General features: G+C 41.9%; 1 protein-coding gene across 3 annotated transcripts; it reads left to right on the top strand.

The window, feature by feature from the left end:
• Nucleotides 1–120: 120 nt before the first annotated feature.
• On the top strand, nt 121–23,411 carry rhebl1 (Ras homolog, mTORC1 binding like 1). Of its 3 annotated transcripts, XM_079882875.1 has the most exons (9): nt 121–277; nt 384–469; nt 2,792–2,863; nt 3,629–3,696; nt 3,785–3,867; nt 20,152–20,208; nt 20,298–20,345; nt 21,795–21,876; nt 22,036–23,411. In XM_079882875.1, the coding sequence occupies exons 1-9, from the start codon at nt 204–206 to the stop codon at nt 22,126–22,128; spliced, it is 663 nt and encodes a 220-aa protein (XP_079739001.1). In that variant the 5' UTR covers nt 121–203; the 3' UTR covers nt 22,129–23,411. The 3 variants fall into 3 exon arrangements, with proteins under 3 accessions (XP_079739001.1, XP_079738999.1, XP_079739000.1); XM_079882874.1 differs by lacking the exon at nt 121–277 and having other exon boundaries at nt 289–469; XM_079882873.1 differs by lacking the exons at nt 20,152–20,208; nt 20,298–20,345 and having other exon boundaries at nt 123–277.
• The last annotated feature ends 1,098 nt before the right edge of the window (nt 23,412–24,509 follow it).

Raw genomic sequence — 24,509 nt, 5'->3', positions numbered from 1 at the left:
CCGCGCCCGCGCCCGCGCCCGCGCGCGCACACACACACACACACACACACACACAAAACAACGCTTTACACTCCATCCCAATAGGTGGCGGAAATGCACCAACAGTTAGTTTCCCACCCGCTATTAAGCTTAGAAGAAGAAGACACGCTACCGCAGTGAATAAGCATTTTAGTTCATTCGTCGTAGGTTTAAGACGTCACTGTATGCTCAATGTTTACTTCCCAAGAAAAATATTTTTGATTATACAGCATCCACCAACCGAAAAGTTCATTTTATGGTACAGAAACAATGATGAAGATCTTTCTGGAGGGCGTGGAAAAGTTTGTTGTTATCACGTGATATACCTCTAATGTTTGATAAACTATTTCTTTTTTAACCTCCAGTTTGGTTTTGACGTTCAAAAGTTATTTTCAAAGAATGCCTCAACCTAAATACAGAAAGATTGCTGTATTGGGGTATCGGTCAGTTGGTAAGTGTTTGATATCAATTTTTGAGTAGGAAGTATTTGATGTTATGTAGTCGTTAAGTTAGCAGAGTTATTGCAATTATTTCATTAACGTTAACTTACATTTCATTTGAGCTGTTTACTGGTTTCCAGCCACTTTAAGTTTTAAGTATTTACAAATTTACGTATTTATTTCGATGCTGTCAACAAGCTTCTAAACGCGCAGCAGCATTTGGCGACATAATGGAAAAGCGCATGGTGCTGGCAAGAATTAGCAACGTGCTTCTTCAGTCTCATCACGCGCGATATGCCGACCAATACTCGAATATCATCAATCGGGCAATTTTAGTAACATGTAAGCATGTCTTAATATTGATCTGTAACGCGTTGCACTTCCCTTATAACCAATTATTCGATTAGATAAAAAGAAATCGCTTTCCGTTCCACCTTAAATGACGCTACGCTACGTGTCGATGTGAATGGCGCTGTGTCCATAAAGGGATTTAAAGCGCTCATTCTCGGTCATTTTCAAGGGTACGTAAAAAATGACACTGTGGAATGGTAAACAGTGTAGTGCCCTATCAAGTTTTTGGGATAATCAGAATGAGTAGACCCCGAATTGCACTGTAACATTTTTAATTGTCTTGTGAGGAAATTGACATGTACGATAACAAAGAATAAGCTGTCCTGTTGCATTTTCTCTAGGCAATTTGAGTCTGCGTTTCTCCGTCAAAGTTTGAACAATTACGGTACCATTCTGTTTTAATTAGCCCATAAACTTTACATTTGAGACAATACATATGAATGAACCAAGGTTTATTTGAGTATATCCCCGTGTGGATAATTTTTAAGGGTGCGTGTAATATGAGGGCTGTTCCAAAAATGCCAAATTTGAAGAATTATTACTGTGCCATCTCAGAAATCAACATTTCAAAATCAAATGGTTCTAACAATACTGTAAATGTAGATATTTTAAGCCACCATACATGAGCATCATTTTTGTTTATGTTAGCCGTGTTCGGTTTTATGTGGAAAATGTGTATTTGTAGATGAATATCAACCTATGCATAGCTTTATCTTGCACGCCCAACCACCTGTGAAATCTTGTATATTTGATGTATTGCCTCTTTGAAGTGGCAGGTCTTGTGGTGTTGTTTGCAGATTGGTGCCATTAGGTCTGCTGGTTGTCTGCGAGTTGAGGGCAGCAAACTATATCTCTCTTGCTCTACCAAAATTTTTACATGCAGTGAGTCATGAAGTTAAATGATAATGTAAAAGCACATTAGTGTGATATTGTTTGCATCCATTAAAATTAAATGCTCAATGGCAGTAGTTGTATTGAATTAGGGGAAAGCTGTAAAGTTAATTGCTCAAATGTGATAGATATAGCCTATTATTATTGTTTTTTCAGTGCGTTATGAACAAACTGTTTAATCTTTGTACTTTGATACAAGGTCACACTGTATCAGTTCTCATTATCATAGTTAACACAGAGATGCCGAAAGGAAATGGGCAGAAGGTTCAATAAGATTTGAAAGTGGCATGTGAAGGCCAAGTATGGTAACCTATACAGTTGGAATTTGTCCTCTGCATTTAACCCATCCAAGTTAGTGAACAGACATCCGGAGGAGCAGTAGGCATGTTTTGCTGTGACACCTGGGGAGCAATTGGGGGTTAGGTGCCTTGCTCAAGGGCACCTCAGTCGTTTCCTGCCGACAACCTTCGGATTACCAGTCTGACTCTCTAACCTTTAGGCTACGACTGCCCGACCCATCTATATTTACCCATATGTGAAGTTCATGGGTTCATTAAAAACGGTACGCTAAAAATGTTCAAAAGAAATTGGGCAGAAGGAACAATGAAATTTATTTTTCATTTCATTTATTTTGCAACTTATTATTTACTATCCCATACTGTATGTTGACTTAATGGAATCATACAAAATTGGTATTAGCATTCAAAATGTGTATTTTCACAATGCATTATGCCATGTATCAAGCCAGTGTCATATTTAACGCACCCATGAAATGACTGAGAATCTTTTACTCCGATTTGGGCAGAGGTTGCAATATCATCCGTATCATCTGTATTTATGAAGTTCATGGGTCCATTAAAAAAAAAAAAAAAAAAAAAAAGATTGCTTTACAGTATCAGTACATTTACATGTGTTGGTGGCATACTCTTCATCAGTAAGCAGCTTTCTCAACACTTTAACATTCTTTCCATTATAATAAAATAATAATAATATTTAATGTCATTCAAAACCCTTATAATAGCTGTCTCTGTTTTTGTTACTAATTATTTTTAACATTACTTTGTTAATCATTTTTATTTATTTTACAACAGGAAAATCCTCCCTCACGATACAGTTTGTAGAAGGACAATTTGTAGATTCCTACGACCCTACTATTGAAAACAGTGAGTACTGAAATACTTTGACCTGCTATATTATTAATATTATAGCCTGCATGACTCTAAAATGCCATGATGGTCAAATACATTAAATTTAGTAGCTAGCAACTAGTAGATCCTAGTTTTAAGACCGTTGTATGATGTAGAAGAATCATCACAGTATTGTACAAAAGTATGAGAGTGGGCTAGACCGGTTCTGGCCAGTGTGGTGCCTTGGGCACAATCAATCATTGAATCATGGGTACTAATTTGGGAGAACCCATGCCTCTTTCCATGTGAAATAAACCCTGTCCTTAAGTCTGTAGAACTACATATTATAACCAGGTTTGTTTATTATTATTAATTTATATTTTTATTGTTTTGCTTGTTTCTTTTGGATTTTAGTTTATTTTAATGTTTAGGCAAGTTTACTGTGCATTACGTCATAACATTAATTATTCATTAACAAACATTGTTACATAATGCTTAACAGATCATTGGTTATTTTCAAATATTAATTAATTTCAATGAATTTAAATAAAAATGAGTAAACAAAATTAGTGTATTTCATCAAGTGATCAGTAATAGTTGCTATTGTTTTAGTGACACCTGTCAGCTTAACTAACTATGAAATTTGATACTGAAATGTCATATCATGTATGTGTTTCTGTAATTTATAATTTAGTTTTAATGCCTGCTTGTGTTTTCTCAGTATGGTGACTGAATTGTGGAAATTCATACAACTACATGACATTTGGTCCCCAATTTAAAATCTTTTTGTTTGTCTTTAAGCTTTTAATAAAATGGTGTCTGTGAATGGCCAGGATTTCAATCTCCAGTTAGTTGACACTGCTGGACAGGTAAGACCCCCTACAATTTTTCTATTTAAATCTTTTTCTTTTTTCATCATTTTTCATACCAGTTGTTCCCCTCCCCTTTTCTGTTTAGGATGAGTATTCCATTTTCCCCCAGTCTCATTCTATGGATATTCATGGTTACGTTCTGGTGTACTCTGTCACTTCAATGAAAAGGTCAGGTTTTTTTTTTTTTCTTACTTGCATTGTTATTATTCTTTTATGTTTTGTTTTGTTTTCTTTAGTCATACAACTGGAATGTTTAAATGTTTGGTCTCCTCTGACCATTTAATTTTAAGTGACAGGTTAATAATGCAAATAAACAAACTTGCATGGTTATGTAATCACTCTTTTTTTTTTATTTTGTTCTTCATTCTTGGACTCATCAATATACCCAGTGTTGTTTTTGTATTTGCATCTTTGTTAGGTTTCTGACTTTGTTTTTCTGTCAGTTCTATTCTTTTTGAGTATAATCTATTGGCCATGAGCTTGAATGGACAAATGTGATGCATGTGTACTACGACTGATCTGTGGTACTTTCTCTTGGTTGTCATCTTTATGCTGTTTCAAACTCAACATTTTTTGTTGTTGTTTCCAAATTCTTTGATCATTTATTAATTGAACAGCCCTGTTAGAAACATTAGTGCAGTGAATTCGGTCAGGCACACAAGAAGGCAAAGCACTCAGACGTGAGGCTGGAAAATTTGGACTGCACATGCACAGTCCTTGCAGCTGGTCCTGCTGATGATGAAATTTACATCATGGACTGTGCAAGACCGAAGAAAATAAACAACTCTTTAAAGGGTCATAATCCCTAATTTTAGTGCTGGTCATCATATCACATCACAGATTTGAAAAGGCTCATAAAATTGAAAGGAGAGCAGAGGAGGGGAAAGGAGAAGCACAGTAACCTACAACACCAATCAACAGATCTTCTGCACACTTACTATAGAGATGAAGTGCAGATTCAAATGTTTGTGGAGATAAAAGACAAAAGAGTTGTGGGCACGGCAGTTCACTTTACATTTTGTACTGCCTAACCAATACATGATAGTGCTTTCTATGTAAAACTTACCAGTTAGTTCAGAAGAATTGAGCATGCAGACCACGTTTAAGCTTTAGTCAGCTATACTAGTTACCTAAACATGAAACACAAATATTTTTGTTCAAATAACGTCGTTGATACAGAAGTAGTGTGCACAATTTCAAGGCAGCTTACTCAAAACAACAAACTAATTATTATTAAAACTAAACCCTCAAAGGCTAATCATGAATGACATCTCCAATTTACAGATTTGATGCCATTTATGACCAAAATTGCTGTTTCAAATGTGCAATAACATATTTAAATCTTACCAGATATATGCACTAATTCTACTTGGTACACGTATCAAACTTGCATTAGTGTACTAATTAAACTTTGGGGCTGTTTACACGACACCATTTTCAGCTAAAAATGGGAAACTTTTTTTTGTGCGTTTTGGCCATTCATTTACACGACATCTGCATTTTGGGGGCCTGAAAACGCAAACTTTTGAAAATGATAGCGTTATTGTCTCTGTGTAAACAACAAAAATGTGAATTTGTGAAAACGGAGACATTCATATTACCCGTTCAGTGTACAGGCAGGTAGTGTTCTTTACAAAATGACATTGCCAACCACTGGCTTCTTAGTCATTTTCACGGATCTGTGTGAACAGGGATTGTTTTGACAAAATCGTTTATATGCGGAAAACGCGAAGGAAAAACTTTTCCATTTTTAGTACAATGTTGTTGTGTAAACGTACTCTATTTAGTAGAGTAAAAATAAAAACATTTGAAATATGGTGTCTTTTTTTGTCATAACGTACTCTGTTACTGACGTAACCTCGGTTCTCTCTAGAAGAGGGAACGAGTACTGCGTAATATCTTACGCTATGGGGAAAATCTCTTTTCCGCGAGATATTGAATCCAAAAATTATCCTTAATTTTGTAATAATGTAAAACGCGTTGCGGCAGCATGCAGACATAGGCAAGACGGCTCGCGTGCCTATTGGCTGACCTGCGGCAACTGCAGCAGCCTATCGAGAGAGGCCTCTCGTGACGTCAGATCCAATGAGGGCGCTTCGCGCCCACTGTGTCACGTCCCGCCGAAACAGGCGTGGCTTAGGCCTGTAAATATAGCTCGACAGGCTGATAGAATCTGGTTTTTCATCGCCGAAGCAAACCAGAGCGTTTTGCATGCACGGCTAAGATACGCAGTACTCGTTCCCTCTTCTAGAGAGAACCGAGGTTACTTTAGTAACCGAGTACGTTCTCTTACGAGAGGTTCTCTCGTACTGCGTAATATCTTACGCACTGCGTAATATCTTACGCTATGGGGAACACAGTGTAAAACGCCGTGTGTGCTGAGATCCAACACCAAAGTCCCAAGGGCAGGTGCCTGGGGCTCATATAGTTCATGATCATCAGGGACTCACAGAGAGTCCGGGAAGAGGGGCTAAGACAGCGTCATTCCCTAAATGAGTAGCACCTTATAAGGGGCAATATATAGAGTTCCACACTGTCAGGGCGAGAAATCGGCCTGGACAGATGAATATAATGGGTCTTAAGGGGGTCGCACACCGGACGCGCAGCTCAGCGCCGCGCCGCGCCACGTCTTTTAAATTCGAACACATTATTCTCTATGAGAGTACACACACCGGCGGCGCCTTTCGGCATCTGTCCGCGGCGCCCAGCAACGGCTCAGGACCGTGTTCAAAATCCTGCCGCGCCACAAAGCGCCATTTACATAGTTTTATATTAAGTTTACATTTATGTGTCTCAAATCGTAGTTAATGTATATACGGACTTCACCCCGTGCTGCAATATACATTTAGTTTTATATTTATTTACAGAAATCAGAAAATTGCTGATGCTAACGGATTTTCAGGTGAGAGTTGTCCTAGACGTGGCACGGCGCGGCGCTGAGCTGCGCGTCCAGTGTGCGACCCACTTTAGACACTGCCCGTTAGAGATTGTTGGAGCTATTTTGCACTTTATTTTAGGCTTAAGTTATAGTCTCATTTATTTCTTTTCTTTTTTTTTGCTAAAAGTTAACTTGCTTTATTTTGCATTTATGCTTATTTTCTTGTTTATTTACATTGTCGTTTATTGGTCACGTGGTGCTATGTTAATTTGCATAAATAGGTCAAGGTGGGAGGAACCAGGAGGGCTGCGAGGGCATATGGTTTTTTACCACAGCGTGAGAGAGGCAGCAGGAAATGTCTGTGAGCTTGCTTATATGTGTAAATAAACCTCCTCGAACTCATCTTTTGCTATGGACATTAGTTTATTTTGGTACCTCTAACCATGCGTAAAGCCTAACCCATGACGTAGCCTCAGTGGCCATTTGAGAAGTTTGGTATTATTAGTTTTGTTTAAGTTTATGGACAAATAGCCACTACACTAAGTAAAAAACCCGCCCCTGGATGTATATCGTTGGTTTACCTGGAAATTGGATTCGTTGTTTGCTGGATTACCCTTTTGAAAGTGGATTACTCACCTGGATGCTCGAGACAACGCTGGGCCTAGGAGTGGCGGAGGCGCGGGCTGGATACAGCGCAAACATCAAGTAATCCGACCCATCCGACAGTGTAAAGCTTCCCTGGACACCGTACTGGATAACGGTGACGCTACTGGAGCGCTGGAGCTGCATTTACGGAGTGGAGGATTGATGTTTGTTGCAACTGGGATTCGCAAAAGCTGGCCCAAAGCCTTCACAGGTGACGCGCACGGCCGCGCGCAACAACAATCACTGCGCGCATTCAACTCCGTGCGCAAAGGCAACCACCGCTGCAAAAAAAGTTCCGCAAGGTACGTGCTTTATTCAACCTTTGCAAAGAACTGTGTGTGCACCTGGCCAACATCAATAGAAAGTAAAAATGTCTGACGTTGCATCCAAAGCCACAAGTGACACGGCGCTTTCGATAAGGAGGCGCACAAGTTTTACTGCTAAAGGAATGATGTTTTTCATGCAAACGTGTCAGGAAAAGAGATCGACGAAATGCAGACAAGCCAAATTGTGCATGAATCAAATGGATAAATTGATGCATTCTGCAGACAATATTGATGCAGTCAAGTCTCTTTTGGATCAAATGATAACATGTGTTAATGAGGCAAAACAACATCATTTGTCATTTGTGTCACTGAACATACCTCAGGATGAAAAGGAAAAACAAGATAAATATTTTGAACAAAAGGAAAATCTGTTTTCAAACTTTATTGATGATGTCAAAGGGTGGTTATCAAATGCAGGTCATTCATATGAACTTCCAATCAAACCACCTGATAATCAAACTGATATTAGGCCTGAGGACAGTGTATCCAATAAAGGTTCTGCAGCGCGCTCAAAAGCTGGCTCTAAACTGTCAAGAACTTCATCCAGTGCATCTGCAAAAATATTAGCGCAAGCAGATAAAGCAGCATTACAGGAGCGCATGGCTGCTCTAAAACAAAAGCACATTTTGGAGGCGCAGGAGGAACAAATAAGACTTGAACAAGAGGAATCAAGAAGGAAACAGGAAAAGGACCAAGAGGAATTACGGAAGAAACGGGAACGTTTAAGGAGAGAAAAGGAACAACTTGCTCTGGAGGCAGAATTAAAGGTGACAAATGCAAAATTGAAGGTTCTGGAAATAAATTCAAAGTGTGGCTCTAAAGTGTCAAAATGTGCATCTACAACATCAGATGGCATGAACTCTTACTTGGAAAGGTCAGAAATTCCAGGAAAATATGAACTAAATCCAAATGCTGAACGTTTTGTGCCCACCAATGAAAACTCTGAACCTTCCTCCAGTCGCTTATTAAATTCTGTCTCTGCTGGTGTTAAACCCAAACATGTTGTAATACAACCACCCATACCTAATGTTATTCCTGTTTCTCAAAGACAAAGTACACGACCACTGGTTTTGCAAAATGCTCATGACAATAATCAATCCACCAACTCTCCGGACATTTTGAACATCATGCAGCGTCAAAATGAAATTACTGCCCTGTTGGTCCAACAAAACACAGCCTCTGCTCTGCCTATGAGAAATATACCTGTATTTGATGGTGATCCCCTGTATTTCAAATCTTTTCTCAGAGCTTTTGAAAATTGTATTGAGGATAAAACTCAAAATTTCAGTGATTGTTTGTACTTCCTAGAACAGTACACTAGGGGGCAACCAAGAAACATTGTAAGAAGTTGTCAGCATCTGCCCTCTGAATCGGGTTACCAAAGAGCAAAAACACTTTTGATTGAACATTTTGGCAGTGAACACAAAATCTCTTCTGCTTATATGGACAAAATCAACAACTGGCCCTCAATAAAACCTGAGGATGTTAACGCTCTGCAGTCATTTGCTTTGTTCCTTCGAGGTTGCTCCAATATAGTACATCATATAAAGTACATGAAGGAGTTGGACATGCCAGCTAACCTCAGGACAATCCTAATGAAACTCCCATACAAACTGAGGGAAAAGTGGAGAAATGTGGCATGTGACATACTGGAACAAACTGGAAGCAGAGCAGTGTTTGTTGATTTTGTAAATTTTATTGAAAAACAAGTCAAAATTGTTTCAGACCCGCTGTTTGGAAATATTAATGATGTTTCCCCAGCCAGCCACACAAAGCTATCCACTCAAGTTAAGCAGAAAAGGAAAAGTGGTACCTTTGCCACCAGCATCAATGCAATAAAGGATGGACATAAAGAAAAGGAAAACTTAACAGCTCACAGTAACCAGCTCAAATGTCTGTTCTGCCATTTCACCAATCACACTCTGGAAAAATGCTTTCAGTTTAAAAGAAAGACACAACAGGACAAGATTCACTTTCTAAAGGAGAAAGGTGTTTGTTTTGGGTGCTTGAAATATACAAGCAAAGACTGTAGGAGTCGGTTGGATTGTGAAGTGTGTCACAGGAAACACCCATCTGTCCTGCATGTGGAGAAGGAGGATACTACAAGGATAACCTCCAAAGAAACTGTGAGCACTGTATCCGGGCAGCAGCAGACGTGTGGTCATATTGGGGCTGGTGAAGAGGATACTGCTGTTTTCTCCATTGTGGCTGTGCAGGTGAAAAGTCAGAAAAGTAATAAAGTTGTGCACACTTACCCTGGACTTACTTGGACCCTGGGAGCTCTGGTACCTTCTGCACTGCAAGTCTGGCTGAAAGGCTGGGAGTATCAGGTAAAAACTGTAACATACTATTAAGGACAATGGGACAGACTAAAACCATTAATACCACTGTGATAATTGGTCTGGAGGTGTCTGGTTTTGATACAGAGGATTTTATTGAGCTGCCATCTGTTCTGACACAAACAGAAATGCCTGTATCCAAAGTCAATGTGCCATGTCAGGATGATGTTGCCAAGTGGGCGTATTTGAGTAGCATTAGGCTACATGAAGTAGATGCAGATGTGGACTTGCTCATTGGAACTGACTCTCCCAAAGTTTTGGAGCCATGGGAACTAATAAACAGTCAATGTGGTGGACCGTATGCAGTGAGGACCAGAGTTGGCTGGGTCATAAACGGGCCTCTTCGTGTTGGAGACTCTGGAGGTGCTGGTGTCAAATCAGGATGCACCGTTGTAACTGCTAATCATATATCTGTGGAGCACTTGGAAAATATGTTGATGCAGCAGTACAATCATGGCTTTGCTGAAAGAACATATGATGAACAACTTGAGATGTCAAGAGAAGACATTAAATTCATGAAAATTGTGAAGGATACAACAGTGCTTAACAATGAACATTATTGCATTGACTTACCTTTCAGAGTTGAAGATCCTGTTTTGCCAAATAATCGCTGCATTGCATTACAAAGACTCCAAAGCCTGAAGAGGAGATTTAACAGAGATATTTCATTCAAAGTTCAATACATTAATTTCCTCAACAACATGTTCGAGCAAGGATATGCAGAAAAGGTTCCCACAAATGAGCCCACTCCAAAGCAAGGAAAGGTGTGGTACATTCCCCACCATGGTGTACATCACCCAACCAAAGGGAAATTGCGTGTTGTGTTCGATTGCGGCTGTACTTACAAAGGTACATCATTAAACAGCCAGCTCCTGCAGGGCCCAGACTTCACTAACACGCTTATTGGTGTCCTCCTCCGGTTTAGAGAAGAGCCCATCGCTGTTATGGCTGACATCAACGCCATGTTCCATCAGGTCCGGGTCCCACACAAGCATGTCAACTTCTTGCGCTTTTTATGGTGGCCCAATGGAGACACTACAACGGAGCCAGAGGAATACAGGATGTGCGTGCATTTGTTTGGAGCTGTATCCTCTCCAAGCTGCTCAAACTATGCACTGAGAAGAACTGCTGAGGATAATGCACTGCAATACTCACCCGACGTCCTCAGCACAGTCAAAACAAATTTCTATGTGGATGACTGTCTTAAGTCCACTGTGACAGAGGAAGATGCAGTGAAGCTCATACATGGACTAACATCTCTCTGTAAAAAAGGCGGCTTCCATCTCCAAAAGTGGGTCACAAATAGCCAAAATGTGTTTGCACTTATTCCCATCAATATCAGAGCAGTGGGTTTGGAGAACATGGATTTGGACAGGGACCAACTCCCTGTGGAAAGAGCTCTGGGGATGCAATGGTGTGTTCAAGGAGACACGTTCAGCTTCAGGACGGCAGTGCAGGAACGTCCACACACCAGGAGGGGCATCCTTTCTGTGGTGAGCTCTCTCTATGATCCACTGGGTTTTCTGTCTCCTTTCATAATCCCTGCCAAGTTACTGTTACAGGAGTTGTGTAGAATGAACTTCAAATGGGATGAGCCAGTCCCCAGTGCCGTCTCCAGACATTGGTCTGAGTGGCTCTCTGAACTTCAGCATATGAGTGGATTTAAAGTGGAACGGTGCATTAAACCCAAGAACTTTGGAACACAAGTGAAAGCAGAACTGCATCATTTTTCAGATGCCAGTCAATCAGGATACGGCACTGTTTCATACTTGAGATTGGAGAGTACTGACAGTGTACATGTTTCATTCATCACAGGCAAGGCTCGTGTTGCTCCTCTAAAGCAACTAACCATCCCACGCCTTGAGCTTGCTGCAGCTGTGCTTGCGGTTCGAGTGAACACAATGCTGTTGAAGGAGCTACAGTTGCCATTGCAAAGGTCATTTTTCTGGACTGATAGCACTACTTGTTCTCAAGTACATCTTCAATGAAACAAAGCGCTTTCACACATATGTTGCCAACCGTGTCAGCACCATAAGAGAAGCCACGGACAAAGATCAGTGGAGGTATGTAAACACCAAAGATAATCCTGCAGATGAAGCATCTCGAGGACTAAGAGCTCAGGAGTTTGGGAAAGGAAAATGGCTAAAAGGACCAGACTTTTTGCATTTGTCTTCCACCGAATGGCCAAAACTCGACTTGGACTCCTCCTCCATCCCATCTGATGATCCAGAGGTAAAAGGGGAACTTAAAGTGAATGCTGTTACAACACACAGTGACAATTCCCTCAGTCGGCTCATTCACTATTTCTCATCCTGGAGAAAGCTTAAAACATCAGTGGCCTGGTTGTTGGAGCTGAAAGAAAGACTTTTACTTTTGAGCCGAAAGAGGAAAGAATATGTGGTCAAGCAGAATGAAAATGTGGAAAAGGAGCTTAAAAAATTCAAAGCCGCACTTGGAAGATCCAGCTTGACACCAGAGCGCTTGGAGGAAGCCGAAAAGGCAATAATTCAGTTTGCACAAAACCAAAGATTCAGCACTGAAATTTCCTCACTAAAACACGACCCAAAGACTGTTTCCAAAGACAGCCCTCTGTATCGCCTCGACCCCTTCATCAAAGATGGCATCCTCAGAGTTGGTGGACGCCTGTCTAAATCTGCCCTGCCGTTGGAGGTAAAACATCCTGTGATTCTGTCGAAGGATCTGCATGTTTCCCAGCTCATATTACGTTACATCCATTACCAACTTGGACATGCTGGACGCAATCACATGCTGCACAGATTGAGACAGAAGTATTGGATTATAAATGCCAACTCTGCGGCCAGGAAGATTCTCTCACAATGTACAGTGTGCAGAAGGTACAGAGGAAAACTTGGAGAACAGAAGATGTCCGATTTACCAGAGGAACGAGTTGTGCCTGATAACGCACCCTTTACAAATGCGGGAGTGGACTATTTTGGACCACTGGATGTGAGGAGAGGGAGAACTGTGCTGAAGCGATATGGAGTGATATTTACCTGTCTGAGCAGCCGCGCAATACATCTGGAGGTGGCGAACTCCCTCGACACAGACTCCTGCATCAATGCTGTGCGAAGATTTATCTGCAGAAGAGGACCTGTGACAAGTATGAGGTCAGATAACGGCACAAATTTTTTTGGTGCGAAGAAGGAGCTGAGGCAGGCTCTGGCTGCTTTAAATCACTCTAAAATTGAAAGGACTTTTGTGCAGGAAGGAGTGACGTGGAGTTTTAACACCCCAGCTGCATCTCACCAAGGTGGCGTTTGGGAGCGTCTGATTCGCTCTGTGCGCAGTGTACTTACCTCTGTTGTTGGACATCAACTGCTGGACGAGGAAGGCCTGCAAACACTATTTTGTGAGGTAGAAGCAATACTCAATGACCGGCCAATAACTAAGGTCTCAGAAGATCCCAATGACTTGGAAGCGCTCACTCCAAATCACATTCTCCTGCTGAAAGGCAAGCCCATTCTGCCAATAGGTCTGTTCGAAAAATCTGACCTGTACATTAAGAGGAGATGGAGGCAAGTGCAGTACGTTGCGGAGCTTTTCTGGAAAAGGTGGACATCAGAGTATTTGCTTGTAATGCAAGAAAGACAAAAATGGACAAAGCAAAAAAGAAACTTCATCCCAGGAGATATTGTTGTAATCGCTGATGCTACAGCTCCAAGAGGTTCATGGATGATGGGCAGAGTTCTAAGTACCACAGCTGACTCAAGAGGACTGGTCCGCTCTGTGAAGGTCCAAACGAAGACCAGCATCCTGGACAGACCAATAACCAAGCTCTGTCTTCTCTTGGAGGCTAACAATTGACTATGCATCTCATTCTCTCTCCTATCTCTGTTTTCTATCTATTTGTTTTTTGCAGGCATGGAAAATCTGAAGATGCAAGATTCAAGCTTGGTGCTTAGGTTATAATCAGGAAATAGCTCCTTTGTGCTAAAAGCTAAGGTTAATTGTGGGTAAATTACCGTCACAATTAGGGGCTGGGTTGTTGGAGCTATTTTGCACTTTATTTTTGGCTTAAGTTATAGTCTAATTTATTTCTTTTCTTTTTTTTTGCTAAAAGTTAACTTGCTTTATTTTGCATTTATGCTTATTTTCTTGTTTATTTACATTGTCGTTTATTGGTCACGTGGTGCTATGTTAATTTGCATAAATAGGTCAAGGTGGGAGGAACCAGGAGGGCTGCGAGGGCATATGGTTTTTTACCACAGCGTGAGAGAGGCAGCAGGAAATGTCTGTGAGCTTGCTTATATGTGTAAATAAACCTCCTCGAACTCATCTTTTGCTATGGACATTAGTTTATTTTGGTACCTCTAACCATGCGTAAAGCCTAACCCATGACGTAGCCTCAGTGGCCATTTGAGAAGTTTGGTATTATTAGTTTTGTTTAAGTTTATGGACAAATAGCCACTACAGAGATATTTGATCGATCCGCGAGCGTTGCTCGAGCAGTTTCAGTATTCTGAGCCAATAGCATCGGGGCAGACAATGCTGATTTATTGGACCGAAAGCAGCTTAGCCTGCAAAGCGGGAACCTCTAGGTTATAAAACCTTATCAATGTAGACGGGGAGGCCCAGCCTGCCGCCATACAGATATCTTGCAAGGCAATCCCACTAGACCAAGCCCACGACGAGGCCATGCCTCTAGTGGAGTGCGCTCTGACACCTAATGGGCTCTGCAGGCCCTTAGAAGTGTAAGCCAGGGCTATAGCAACCACTATCCACCTGGATAGACTCTATTTCGACGCAGCTAGTCCCTTAGAACGTCCGCTGAACGAAACAAAGAGCTGCTCCGTCTGTCTGAAGACAGTCAAGCGAGACACATAAGCTCTTAATGCCCTGACCGGGCAAAGGAGGCTCGCGTCCTTCTCCTCAGAGACCGGCAGGGCTGACAGGGAAATCACCTGTGCCCTAAAAGGTGTATTGAGGGATTTTGGAACGTACCCGTACCTTGGTTTGTGTATGACTTTCGAGTCATTTGGCCCAAATTCCATACACGTCGCGCTCACTGAGAGCGCTTGTAAGTCCCCTATGCGCTTCACTGAAGTGAGAGCCAGAAGAAACACTGTCTTGAAAGACAAGTGTTTAACATCTATCGTTTGGATTGGCTCGAATGGGGCACCTTTCATGGCTTCCAAAACCGTAGAAAGGTCCCACACGGGGACTGAAGGAGGTCTAGGAGGATTCAGCCTCTTAGCTCCCTTAAGGAAGCGGATGACTAAATCATTCCTTCCGAGTGACTGGCCGAGCACCGGTTCAGTAAACGCTGCTATGGCCGCCACGTAAACCTTGAGCGTGGATGGGGTCCTGCCCTTATCCAGTAGCTCTTGTAGGAAGGAGAGAACCTCCGTCACCCCACAGTCTTGGGGTGATATGCCACGAGCTGTGCACCAGCTAGAGAACACCGACCATTTTGAGGAATAGAGCCGTCTGGTAGACGGGGCCCTAGCCTGCGTGATCGTGTTTAACACTCCCACTGGGAGGTTAGCGGGTACCGTTGATAGCCCACACATGTAGGGACCATAGCTCTGGGCGAGGATGCCAAATCGAGCCCTTGGCCTGAGATAGGAGGTCCCTCCTCACTGGTATTGGCCATGGGCCAGTGCTTGTCAGCTGCATCAGAACTTGGAACCAGGCCTGGTTCTTCCAGAGCGGAGCCACGAGTAGCACTGAGCATCCATTCTCCCTGATTCGCTCTAATACCTGAGGCAGGAGCGTGACGGGGGGAAAAGCATAGAGCGGGCAGCGGGCAAACATGGAGAAAAACTCCGGACAGTGAGCGTTTTCTTGAGACGCAAACAGGTCTACCTTCGCTCTGCCGAACTTCTTCCACAGCAGTTTGACTGTCTGTGGGTGTAGAGACCATTCTCCTGTCGGAACATTGTTCCTGAACAGTCTGTCTGGTCCTATATTCAGAAGGCCTGGCACGTGCGCTGCTCTCAGCGAGCGCAGATTGTGCTGAGACCATACCAGGAGGCGTTCCGTCAGCCTGTAAAGGTTTCGGGACCTGATACCTCCCTGGCGATTTATATAAGCCACCACTGACATGTTGTCCGAGCGGACCAAGATGTGGTGTCCTCTTATCTGGGGACAAAAACGCGTCAGCGCGTTGTCTACCGCCAACATTTCCAGGCAGTTTATATGCAGAAGCCTCTCCCGTTCTGACCACTGGCCGAAGAACGGTCTGCCCTCGAGCAGCGCTCCCCATCCCGAGGTGGAGGCGTCCGTAGACACCACCTTCACACTCGAGGAAGTCCCCAGGCTTACACCTGATTGGTACCAGTCGGTTGCTTTACAAGGATTCAGAGCTGAGACGCATTTCTGATCGACCTTGAGACGAAACAGACCGGAGGTCCACGCTCTGCGCGGTACTCGCGCTTTTAGCCAGAACTGCAGTGGGCGCATGCGAAGCAGACCCAGCTGAAGTACTGACGATGCTGAGGCCATGAGACCCAGCATTCTCTGAAATTTTCTGAGCGGGACAATAGCGCCGCAGCGGAAGGATTCCGTCATGCGCTGAATATCCAGTGCGCACTGTGGCGATAGTTGCGCTGTCATAGACAGCGAGTCCAGTTCTGTGCCCAGAAAAGATATTCTCTGACTGGGAGACAGTGAACTCTTCGCCCAATTGACAAGAGACCCAGATTCTCGAGGTGTTCGAGTAAAATGGTCCTGTGCTCTATGATCTCTGAGTGTGATTGAGCTAGAATCAGCCAATCGTCCAAGTAGTTCAACACTCGCATGCCCCGGAGTTTCAGGGGTGCGAGCGCCGCGTCCATGCACATCGTAAATGTACGGGGGTGCCAGGGACAAGCCGAACGGCAGGACTGTATTGATATGCCTGGCCCTCAAAGGCGAATCTCAAAAATCGCCTGTGACGTGACGCTATTTGTATCTGGAAATACGCGTCCTTCAGATCTATTGACATAAACCAGTCCCCTTGGCGAATTTGCGTGAGGATTTTTCTGGTTGTGAGCATTCTGAACCGGCGTTTTGCAAGCGCTTTGTTCAGCTACCAGAAAATATCTGCTGTACAGCCCCCCTTCGCTCTGAGCTTGAGATAAAGGCTCTATGGCCCCTTTGCTCAACAGTTTCGTTATTTCGGCTCGAAGTAGGTGTGCTACTTTTTTTACCGTAGTATCGATTCGCGCCGCATAACTGCGGGGACGTCGAGTGAACTGTAGCGAATAGCCTCTTTCTATAATGTTCAGCACCCATTCTGATACCCCAGGAAGCTTTGCCCATGCACTTGCACGAATAGCTAGGGGTTGAATGAAATCTGGGCTCTGGTCGCGACGCAGTGGCGACCGGAGAGCCCCGGTGTGCTGTAACACAGACGCTGCGCTTGCAGCGTTTGAGGCGGTCTGCCTGCGCTCGATTCTCCTATAGCAGCTTGCTGCGAGAGAGCGAGCGGGGTGAGCCCCGTGGGTTTGTGAGTGAATGTGGGCGCGGGACAGCGGGCACATTTACTACACTGAAAACGCCGTCGGCTTGAGCTGACTGTATGTGCGTTGGTTTCGCTTTTACAGAAAACGTGAGACATGCAGTGTGTAGTGTTTGTGGGCACTGGGTCGTGGGCACATTCACTACATCTAATGCACAATCGATATGAGTCGATTTTATGTGTGCGAGCCCTGGAATGTGGCGGGCTGTGCTTGTGTGTAGGAATGCACACTGGGCCGTGGGCATTTTGCTACACTCATAACACCATCGGCCGTGGCCGGATTTCGTTTCCACAGAAAACGTGAGACATGCAGTGTGTAGTGTTCGTGGGCACTGGGTTGTGGGCACAATCACTACGTTTAATGCACAATCGACATGAGTTGATTTTATGTGTGCGAGCTCTGGAATGTGGCGGGCTGTGCTTGTGTGTAGTAATGAACACTGGGCAGTGGGCATTTTTCTACACTCATAACACCATCGGCCGTGGCCGGGACACCAGAAATACACTATGAGATTTATCTGGGTCGCCGCAGAAATGGCGTTTGAGTGCAGGCAAACGGGCTGTGGTACCGGCTTGTTTACTGCAAAATACACTGGAACAGTCACATTTTCTGGAACTGAACGAGCGGGAAGTTTTGGTGGAAGTCTGGCCGCAGCGGGACTTGAACACCATCGTTTTCCTAGGCGGGCTAGGAAGACTTTGCGCGCAAACGGGGCGTGAGGGCGGGGTAGCTTTCTTGTAACGTAAAGAGCTAGCCGCGTGACTGTCCGCTTCTGACATCCCTTGTGAACGGCGCAGTTTGCGCGGCACAAGCAAAGAGAGAGAGAGAGAGAGCGGGAAGAGGGGCGAGTAGCCAGAGAGCGTCATCATGTTTTGCGTCAGCGTTAGTTTGCAGGCGTGCATGTATTATAACAGGCTCGTATACTGCAATACTGATATTTCCAGTCGCCTGAACTTAAGAGGGGACTGAGAAATGTGTGAGAAATGGAGGTTGGTCCGGCCTCGGCGGGATTAAAACACTCTTTTCGCCTTTCGCCGGTGAGTGACATGCGCGAACTGAGCGCGGGGGCGGGGAAGCTCTCCTGTGACGTAAAGAGAGCTAGCCGTGTGACCGTCCGCTTCTGACATCCCTTGTGAGCGGCACAGTTTGCGCGGCTCGAACAGAGGGAGAGGGACGACCATTCCTTACTGCTCGACGCCAGGATAGAGCAGCTGTAATCGTCATCTATGACGGAAGCGGCGGCAGACGGCGGCCGCTGTCCGTCAGTGAGAGACTCGAGCGAAGCAGGCGGCGAAGCTGGCGGGCGAACCGGCGAGCTTTTGCGGGTTGGAGGAGGTTCCGGGACCTGCTGAGTACGGCGCTTTACGGCACGGCACTGCAGCGGGCGGAGGTGCAGTCTCGACGAAAGATGCCAGGGGAGTCCTCAGAGTCACCACGGGCATCAGCTCGCAGTGAGGGCAGCCGCTGTCGGCGAGCGCGAGAGCTGCATGTTTCTCGCCCAGGCAGGAAACGCGGATGACATGGCGGTCCCGTCGCTGAGTGGGGCTCGGCACGAGCCACAGGAAAGGGGCATCTTGAAAAAGATGCCCGGGCTCTTTTAGTGCAATGAGAGTGTGTGGCTCGTCTCGCTGAAAGGCTTTCTCAGACGGCGCGGATCCAGCGCTGAAGAGATGAAAAAAAAAAGATTCTATCAGCCTGTCGAGCTATATTTACAGGCCTAAGCCATGCCTGTTTCGGCGGGACGTGACGCAGTGGGCGCGAAGCGCCCTCATTGGATCTGACGTCACGAGAGGCCTCTCTCGATAGGCTGCTGCAGTTGCAGCAGGTCAGTCAATAGGCACGCGAGCCGTCTCGTCTGCATGCTGCCGCAATGCGTTTTACATTATTACAAAATTAAGGATAATTTTTGGCTTCAATATCTCGCGGAAAAGAGATTTTCCCCATAGCGTAAGATATTACGCAGTACGAGAGAACCTCTCGTAAGAGAACCACTATGACTGCCATACCATATACTATACTACAGATATAAATATAACAATTCAAATAGAATGCTGAAACCATGAACACTGGCTCTGTCAAGACCCCTTTTACTCTGGCATGGTTCTGGTGCAGGTTACTGACATATTTTGGGCTGGAAAAATCGATTCCACTAATTGTTATGGCAGTCTCTCTGAGCAATGTAATAACATTGCAATGCATTACTCTGTAGGTCTTAATATGTTAAATTGCATGAGAGAGAATGAATCTGCGGGTTCAGTTTCTGTCTCAGTCACAAGCAAGTACTTGAAGAGATTACCGACAGTTTACAGCCAGATCTGTCGGTACACAAGAATGACTTCTGGTACCGTGAACAACATAATGCAGAAGTGCTGCTTACACAAACACTGACGCATCATATTTGTTTTTGGACTGGTTATGTAGTCACATAAACGACACGTATATCACCTTGTATCAACTTTTGTATCAGAAGTCTGTGGAGAAACAGGGCTGGTTCTAGACAGGCTTTATTTCGCCCAGGGAAACACTGGTCAAGAACAGGATTGGCACCAGAAATATATTTCATTGTTTGTTTTAAAGCAAAAACAATTTCATATTGTATTAATATTTTGTTTTTCAAAACCATTGTACTATTTTTCAATACCATTATACTAACACTAGTATTGGCTGAGAAGAAGTACCTTTATTTAACCTTAAATTCTGACATGGGTTATTTTTCTTCTGATTGTAAGGGCTTAGATGCTTATTTGAATATTTCTCAGAGGCCAACACAATGTAAACATAAACATCCGCTCTGTTTTCAGTTTTGAAGTTGTGCAGGTTCTACATGACAAGCTTCTTGATATGGTTGGAAAGATACAGTAAGTGTGGTTTAAACTCATGAACATATGGTCAAAATATTTCACACGGTCATAAAACATGTAGTCATAAATATTACATATTTACCCAGGGTACCTACTGTTCTAGTTGGGAACAAAAAAGACCTTCACATGGAAAGGTAAGCATAACTATATATTCACCTATTCACCTTTAGGGACCAAGCACTTAAACCCTATTATATTGCTATTTTTTTATGGTGTTGGCTTATTTATTTTTATTCTATTTTGAATTTTTGTAGAACTAGATTGTGTAGAACTTCAAATTTGTGTTAAACTTGGTAGAATAGTCTCAAATCCCGCCACTTGTCGAACATACGCCCATCCGTCTTGACAGGTAGCGCTATTATAAAGCCTTTGATGTTTTTGCCTTAAGACATACTGGATCCCAATTTTACCCAGCCAGTTTGAAAGTGTTTGAATTAAACTTGAAGTAAAATTTGTTAGAGTAGAATGGTGCTATTACAAAAATTGGCCTTTATGCACTGCAAAAGCCAGATTGAAACCGCGTTTCTGATGAGGAGGAAAACGGGGGAAAGCAGCGTGAGTGCGTGGATCATGATCATGAGCAGTGCCAGCAGGGAAGGGCAAATTCAATGATGCTTGGTTGACTCAGTATTGAGCTATTAAAAATTGGCTAATCAAAATTCCAATGAATAATCCCTAATAAAGTAGTGTTTATAAGCGCTGTGCTGCTTTGTTTACAGAAGTAAGTTTTACAGAAGTTGGGGAAAACAATATATTTCTGCTGTTCCAAAACCGCCATCTACTGTCAGACATTGAAACTGCATTTTCATTCAGCACGTCTCCCATTTTTGTTCAGACCAATGCGAAGATCGACCCATATTTTCACACAGTGTTGTAAATATGGATTGATAAGGAGCTAATGTGCTTTAAAAAATATATATATAGAATAATCAGGTATCTAGATTATATATAATATTTTAAATTAATATGTAGCTATAATCATTTAGAATTTTGACTCATCCATTTCTTTTCTTTTTTTGTCAACTTGTATTATTTGAACTGTTGTTGAAATCGTCGTTTTTTTAGTCAAAATAAACTGTAAACTGTTTTACAGTTAATATTGTCCATGTTGGCAGTAACAAACCCACCTTTATTGTCTATATTGTGCTTGATACAAAATAAAAGGTGCTTTAAAAAGTCCTTGGATCTGGTGTTCGTGAAAGAGTGGAAACCCTGTTCAAACCCATCCTAGTTTAAAGGGCGTTTGTCTCATTTGCCATATATAACCATTAGATACTTTTGACAAAATGTTATAAAAAGTAATTGTATTTTCTGTTAATGTATGGCTAAATGAATGACAAATTTTTTTTGCAATTAAGTTATTAACATTAAATTCATAAATACTACTCATAAATGTAATTTAATGTCTTTTTGTGCTTTTATTTGTAATATATTCAGCAACAAGGAGTTCTTAAATATTTATCACATTTCAGACCACAAAATTGTCTTCCAGACCTTAAAACTTTAAGGTTTTCTAACATTTTGTGGTGGAAGGCAAAGCATTCCCACTCTGTCATGCTCTCTTTTTTGTTGTTTTAATTTAGAGTGATTAAACCAGAAGAGGGCAAGAAGCTAGCTGATTCTTGGGGTGCTGCTTTCATGGAGTCGTCCGCTAAGGAAAATCAGGTAACACCTTCTTCGTATCTTGAATAGGAACTTTTGCTACAGTTAGTTTAACAAAACATTTTGTTAACACATTTCTGTAATAAGCATATATTTGTTTTCTGTACAGTTTGGTCATTTGTGTATATGTTCTCCTTCTTAAAAGAAATTTAAATTTTACAGACAGCTGTAGAGGTTTTCAAGAGGATTATTCTGGAAATGGAAAAGGTTGATGGAAACGCCCCATCAGAGGAAAAGAAGTGTGCAGTGATGTAAGGCATGCAGTAAACTCACATGCTGAAGTTAAAAGACACATCACCTTGCCTTTAACTATAAAGAACTATATAACTATAAGTTCAGAAATAGGTCCTCTCCTGATTAATTTCCAGATGCGTCAACAAACATTATTCCAAAAAGTCATATTCAGTGTTGGGAATTAAATATTGATGCTATTTGAAGCTCAAATTACTGTAAAAGGTTTTACTTAAAATCTCCCATCTCTGTAACCTTCAGCTTTGATATGTTGACTGACATTTCATATTTAATCTGACAGGAACTAACCTGTCTGCAACTACTATCTCAATTTATCTCAGCAATACACAGTTGTTCTCATTTTGATTTTATTTTATTTTTTGCTCTCCCTCTGAAACATATTTACTAATTTTACTTCTCTTGTGTATCCAAAAGAAATAAAATGGGAAGTCCATTGAAATTTAGTTTATATAGAGACTGTCATTTAAGACAGCACATATGACAACTTAGTGCTGTGCTGCTCCTTTCCTCTTCCTAGTAGACAACCGAACCCCAAAACTCTACTCTTGTCTACTCTTGCGCACACAAAATCAAGTGACTGCAAGAATTGTATTCTTTCTAAACCTTCAGTATAAAGTAAATATGAGATCTTTAAAACTTTGTTAGAATGCTATTTGTGAGATTTAGCATTTTTATTTTATTTTATTTCTTTGCATTTTTGTTGGAATTGTTTTGCTTTGATCCAGAAATGAACTTGGTTACCCGTAAAGGTGCCCATGGCATATAAAAGTCCTCATTAAATAAATACACTTTTTTTTAGGATAATGCTGAACTTCATACAGACCATTTGCCGTTTGTGAGGGCTAATATTTACATAGTTGCCAAGGACCAGTCAATTCATGATCAACAATTTGCCCCTGTGGCTAACCCTAACCCATGAGCTTAATCACCAACAATATCTCTCTAGAGCAGTTAAGACTGGTAATACACCGGCTACTGAAAAATGTTGTTCCAATGCATTTCTTATATCTTTTGCATCATCCTCTCTGCTTCCTATTTAGTAATGGTTAGCGATATTAAATAGTACCATGACACGAATACCATCATGTCATTTCCTGACCCATACTACATTGAATTAGCATTACTGAAGTCCGAAGGTCCTTTAAGATCTGACCTTCTCATTTTCCTGTGAAGTTCAGGGTGCCAGGTTTTTCATTTTTATAATTTTGACAGCCTTCATTATAATTTTAGGGACTTCTGTATATGGAATTTTTGTATGTGGAAAAATAAAACATTTAAAGAATGTGTTTTCAGTTTATTTGTTGTTCTTCTGTTTCCAACTATCAAGAGTTAGTTGGATCTCTCACATCAAAGTTGAAATAGCCAGTCAGGGGTGCATTTACTATATGATGTAACTTGCTGTCCAACCACCTTATTACAATGAATCGTGAATCGTTGGAGAATATGGTTTTGTTTTGAGTGTGGTTTTACTTTGTCATACTTATGTTGTTCGATTCACGCTGTGATGGAAGGGCTGCAGTCACCATCTTCTGGTGAAAGGCGAGAATTCATTCGGTGTGGCGCTCACAGTGCTTGGGTATCTATAGCCGCAATGGTATCCAGCTGCAGAACCCCAACAGCCACAGAGTGTGAGTCAGAGGCGGAGCTTATACACGCAATTTTCTTTTTTAGATGTGAGCTATTTTCACAAATTGATCGGATCGATATCTCCAAACTTTACTTTAAAAAAAAAAGTACCTGTACAATGATAAATATTTCAACCCAGCCTATTAATCATGCTACACAATCAATAGTTCATTGTTAGTTCAGCGATATACAACTTTTTTATTTTATTTTATAAATTAATAGCCTATATTAAAATGTGTTGCCGTATTCTAGTTTACCATTTGACTGTATTGTAATATGTAATAATAATAATGTAATATTATTTCCTTCGTGTTCATGTTGTTACAAATAATATTTATACAGAGTGTGACATATAGACTTATACAGAACAAGTGAATGAATTGTGCATTTCACTATATGAAAACCAATATTTTATAAAATATATGATATAAATAGCTATAATTAAATTTTAAAAAATGCAAACTTCATACAAAAATGAATTCATCTTAAAACACAAAAACTGTTTGATTTTAAGCCCATTGTATCATGGCCTTTCTGCATATGATTAAAATGAATATCCATATTTTCACAAATGCAAAAAAAAACTGTTCATAAACGTAAACGTTTTATTAGCTATTTATAAATAATAAATACAAAGCATACAGTAATTGTAAAGCTCATTTACAACACCCTATCCAAAAAAATAAGTGAACTGACCACAGGAAAATAGCCTACAATAGAGTAAATAAAAATGAATGAGAAAGACGTGTGCAGCACAG

The sequence above is a fragment of the Squalius cephalus genome (assembly GCF_949319135.1).
Source record: "Squalius cephalus genome assembly, chromosome: 10".
Taxonomy (NCBI): Eukaryota; Metazoa; Chordata; class Actinopteri; order Cypriniformes; family Leuciscidae; genus Squalius; species Squalius cephalus.
The sequence above is the reverse complement of the archived record's forward strand: the minus strand, read 5'-3'. Positions and strand labels throughout refer to the sequence as shown.

Excerpts from the sequence above, each read along its gene's own strand:
- rhebl1 (XM_079882875.1), top strand. The coding sequence starts at position 204 with ATGCTCAATGTTTACTTCCCAAGAAAAATATTTTTGATTATACAGCAT. Across the intron at positions 278-383 it reads ACCGAAAAGTTCATTTTATG|TTTGGTTTTGACGTTCAAAA; the intron begins GTACAGAAACAA and ends TTTAACCTCCAG. Across the intron at positions 2,864-3,628 it reads CGACCCTACTATTGAAAACA|CTTTTAATAAAATGGTGTCT; the intron begins GTGAGTACTGAA and ends TTTGTCTTTAAG.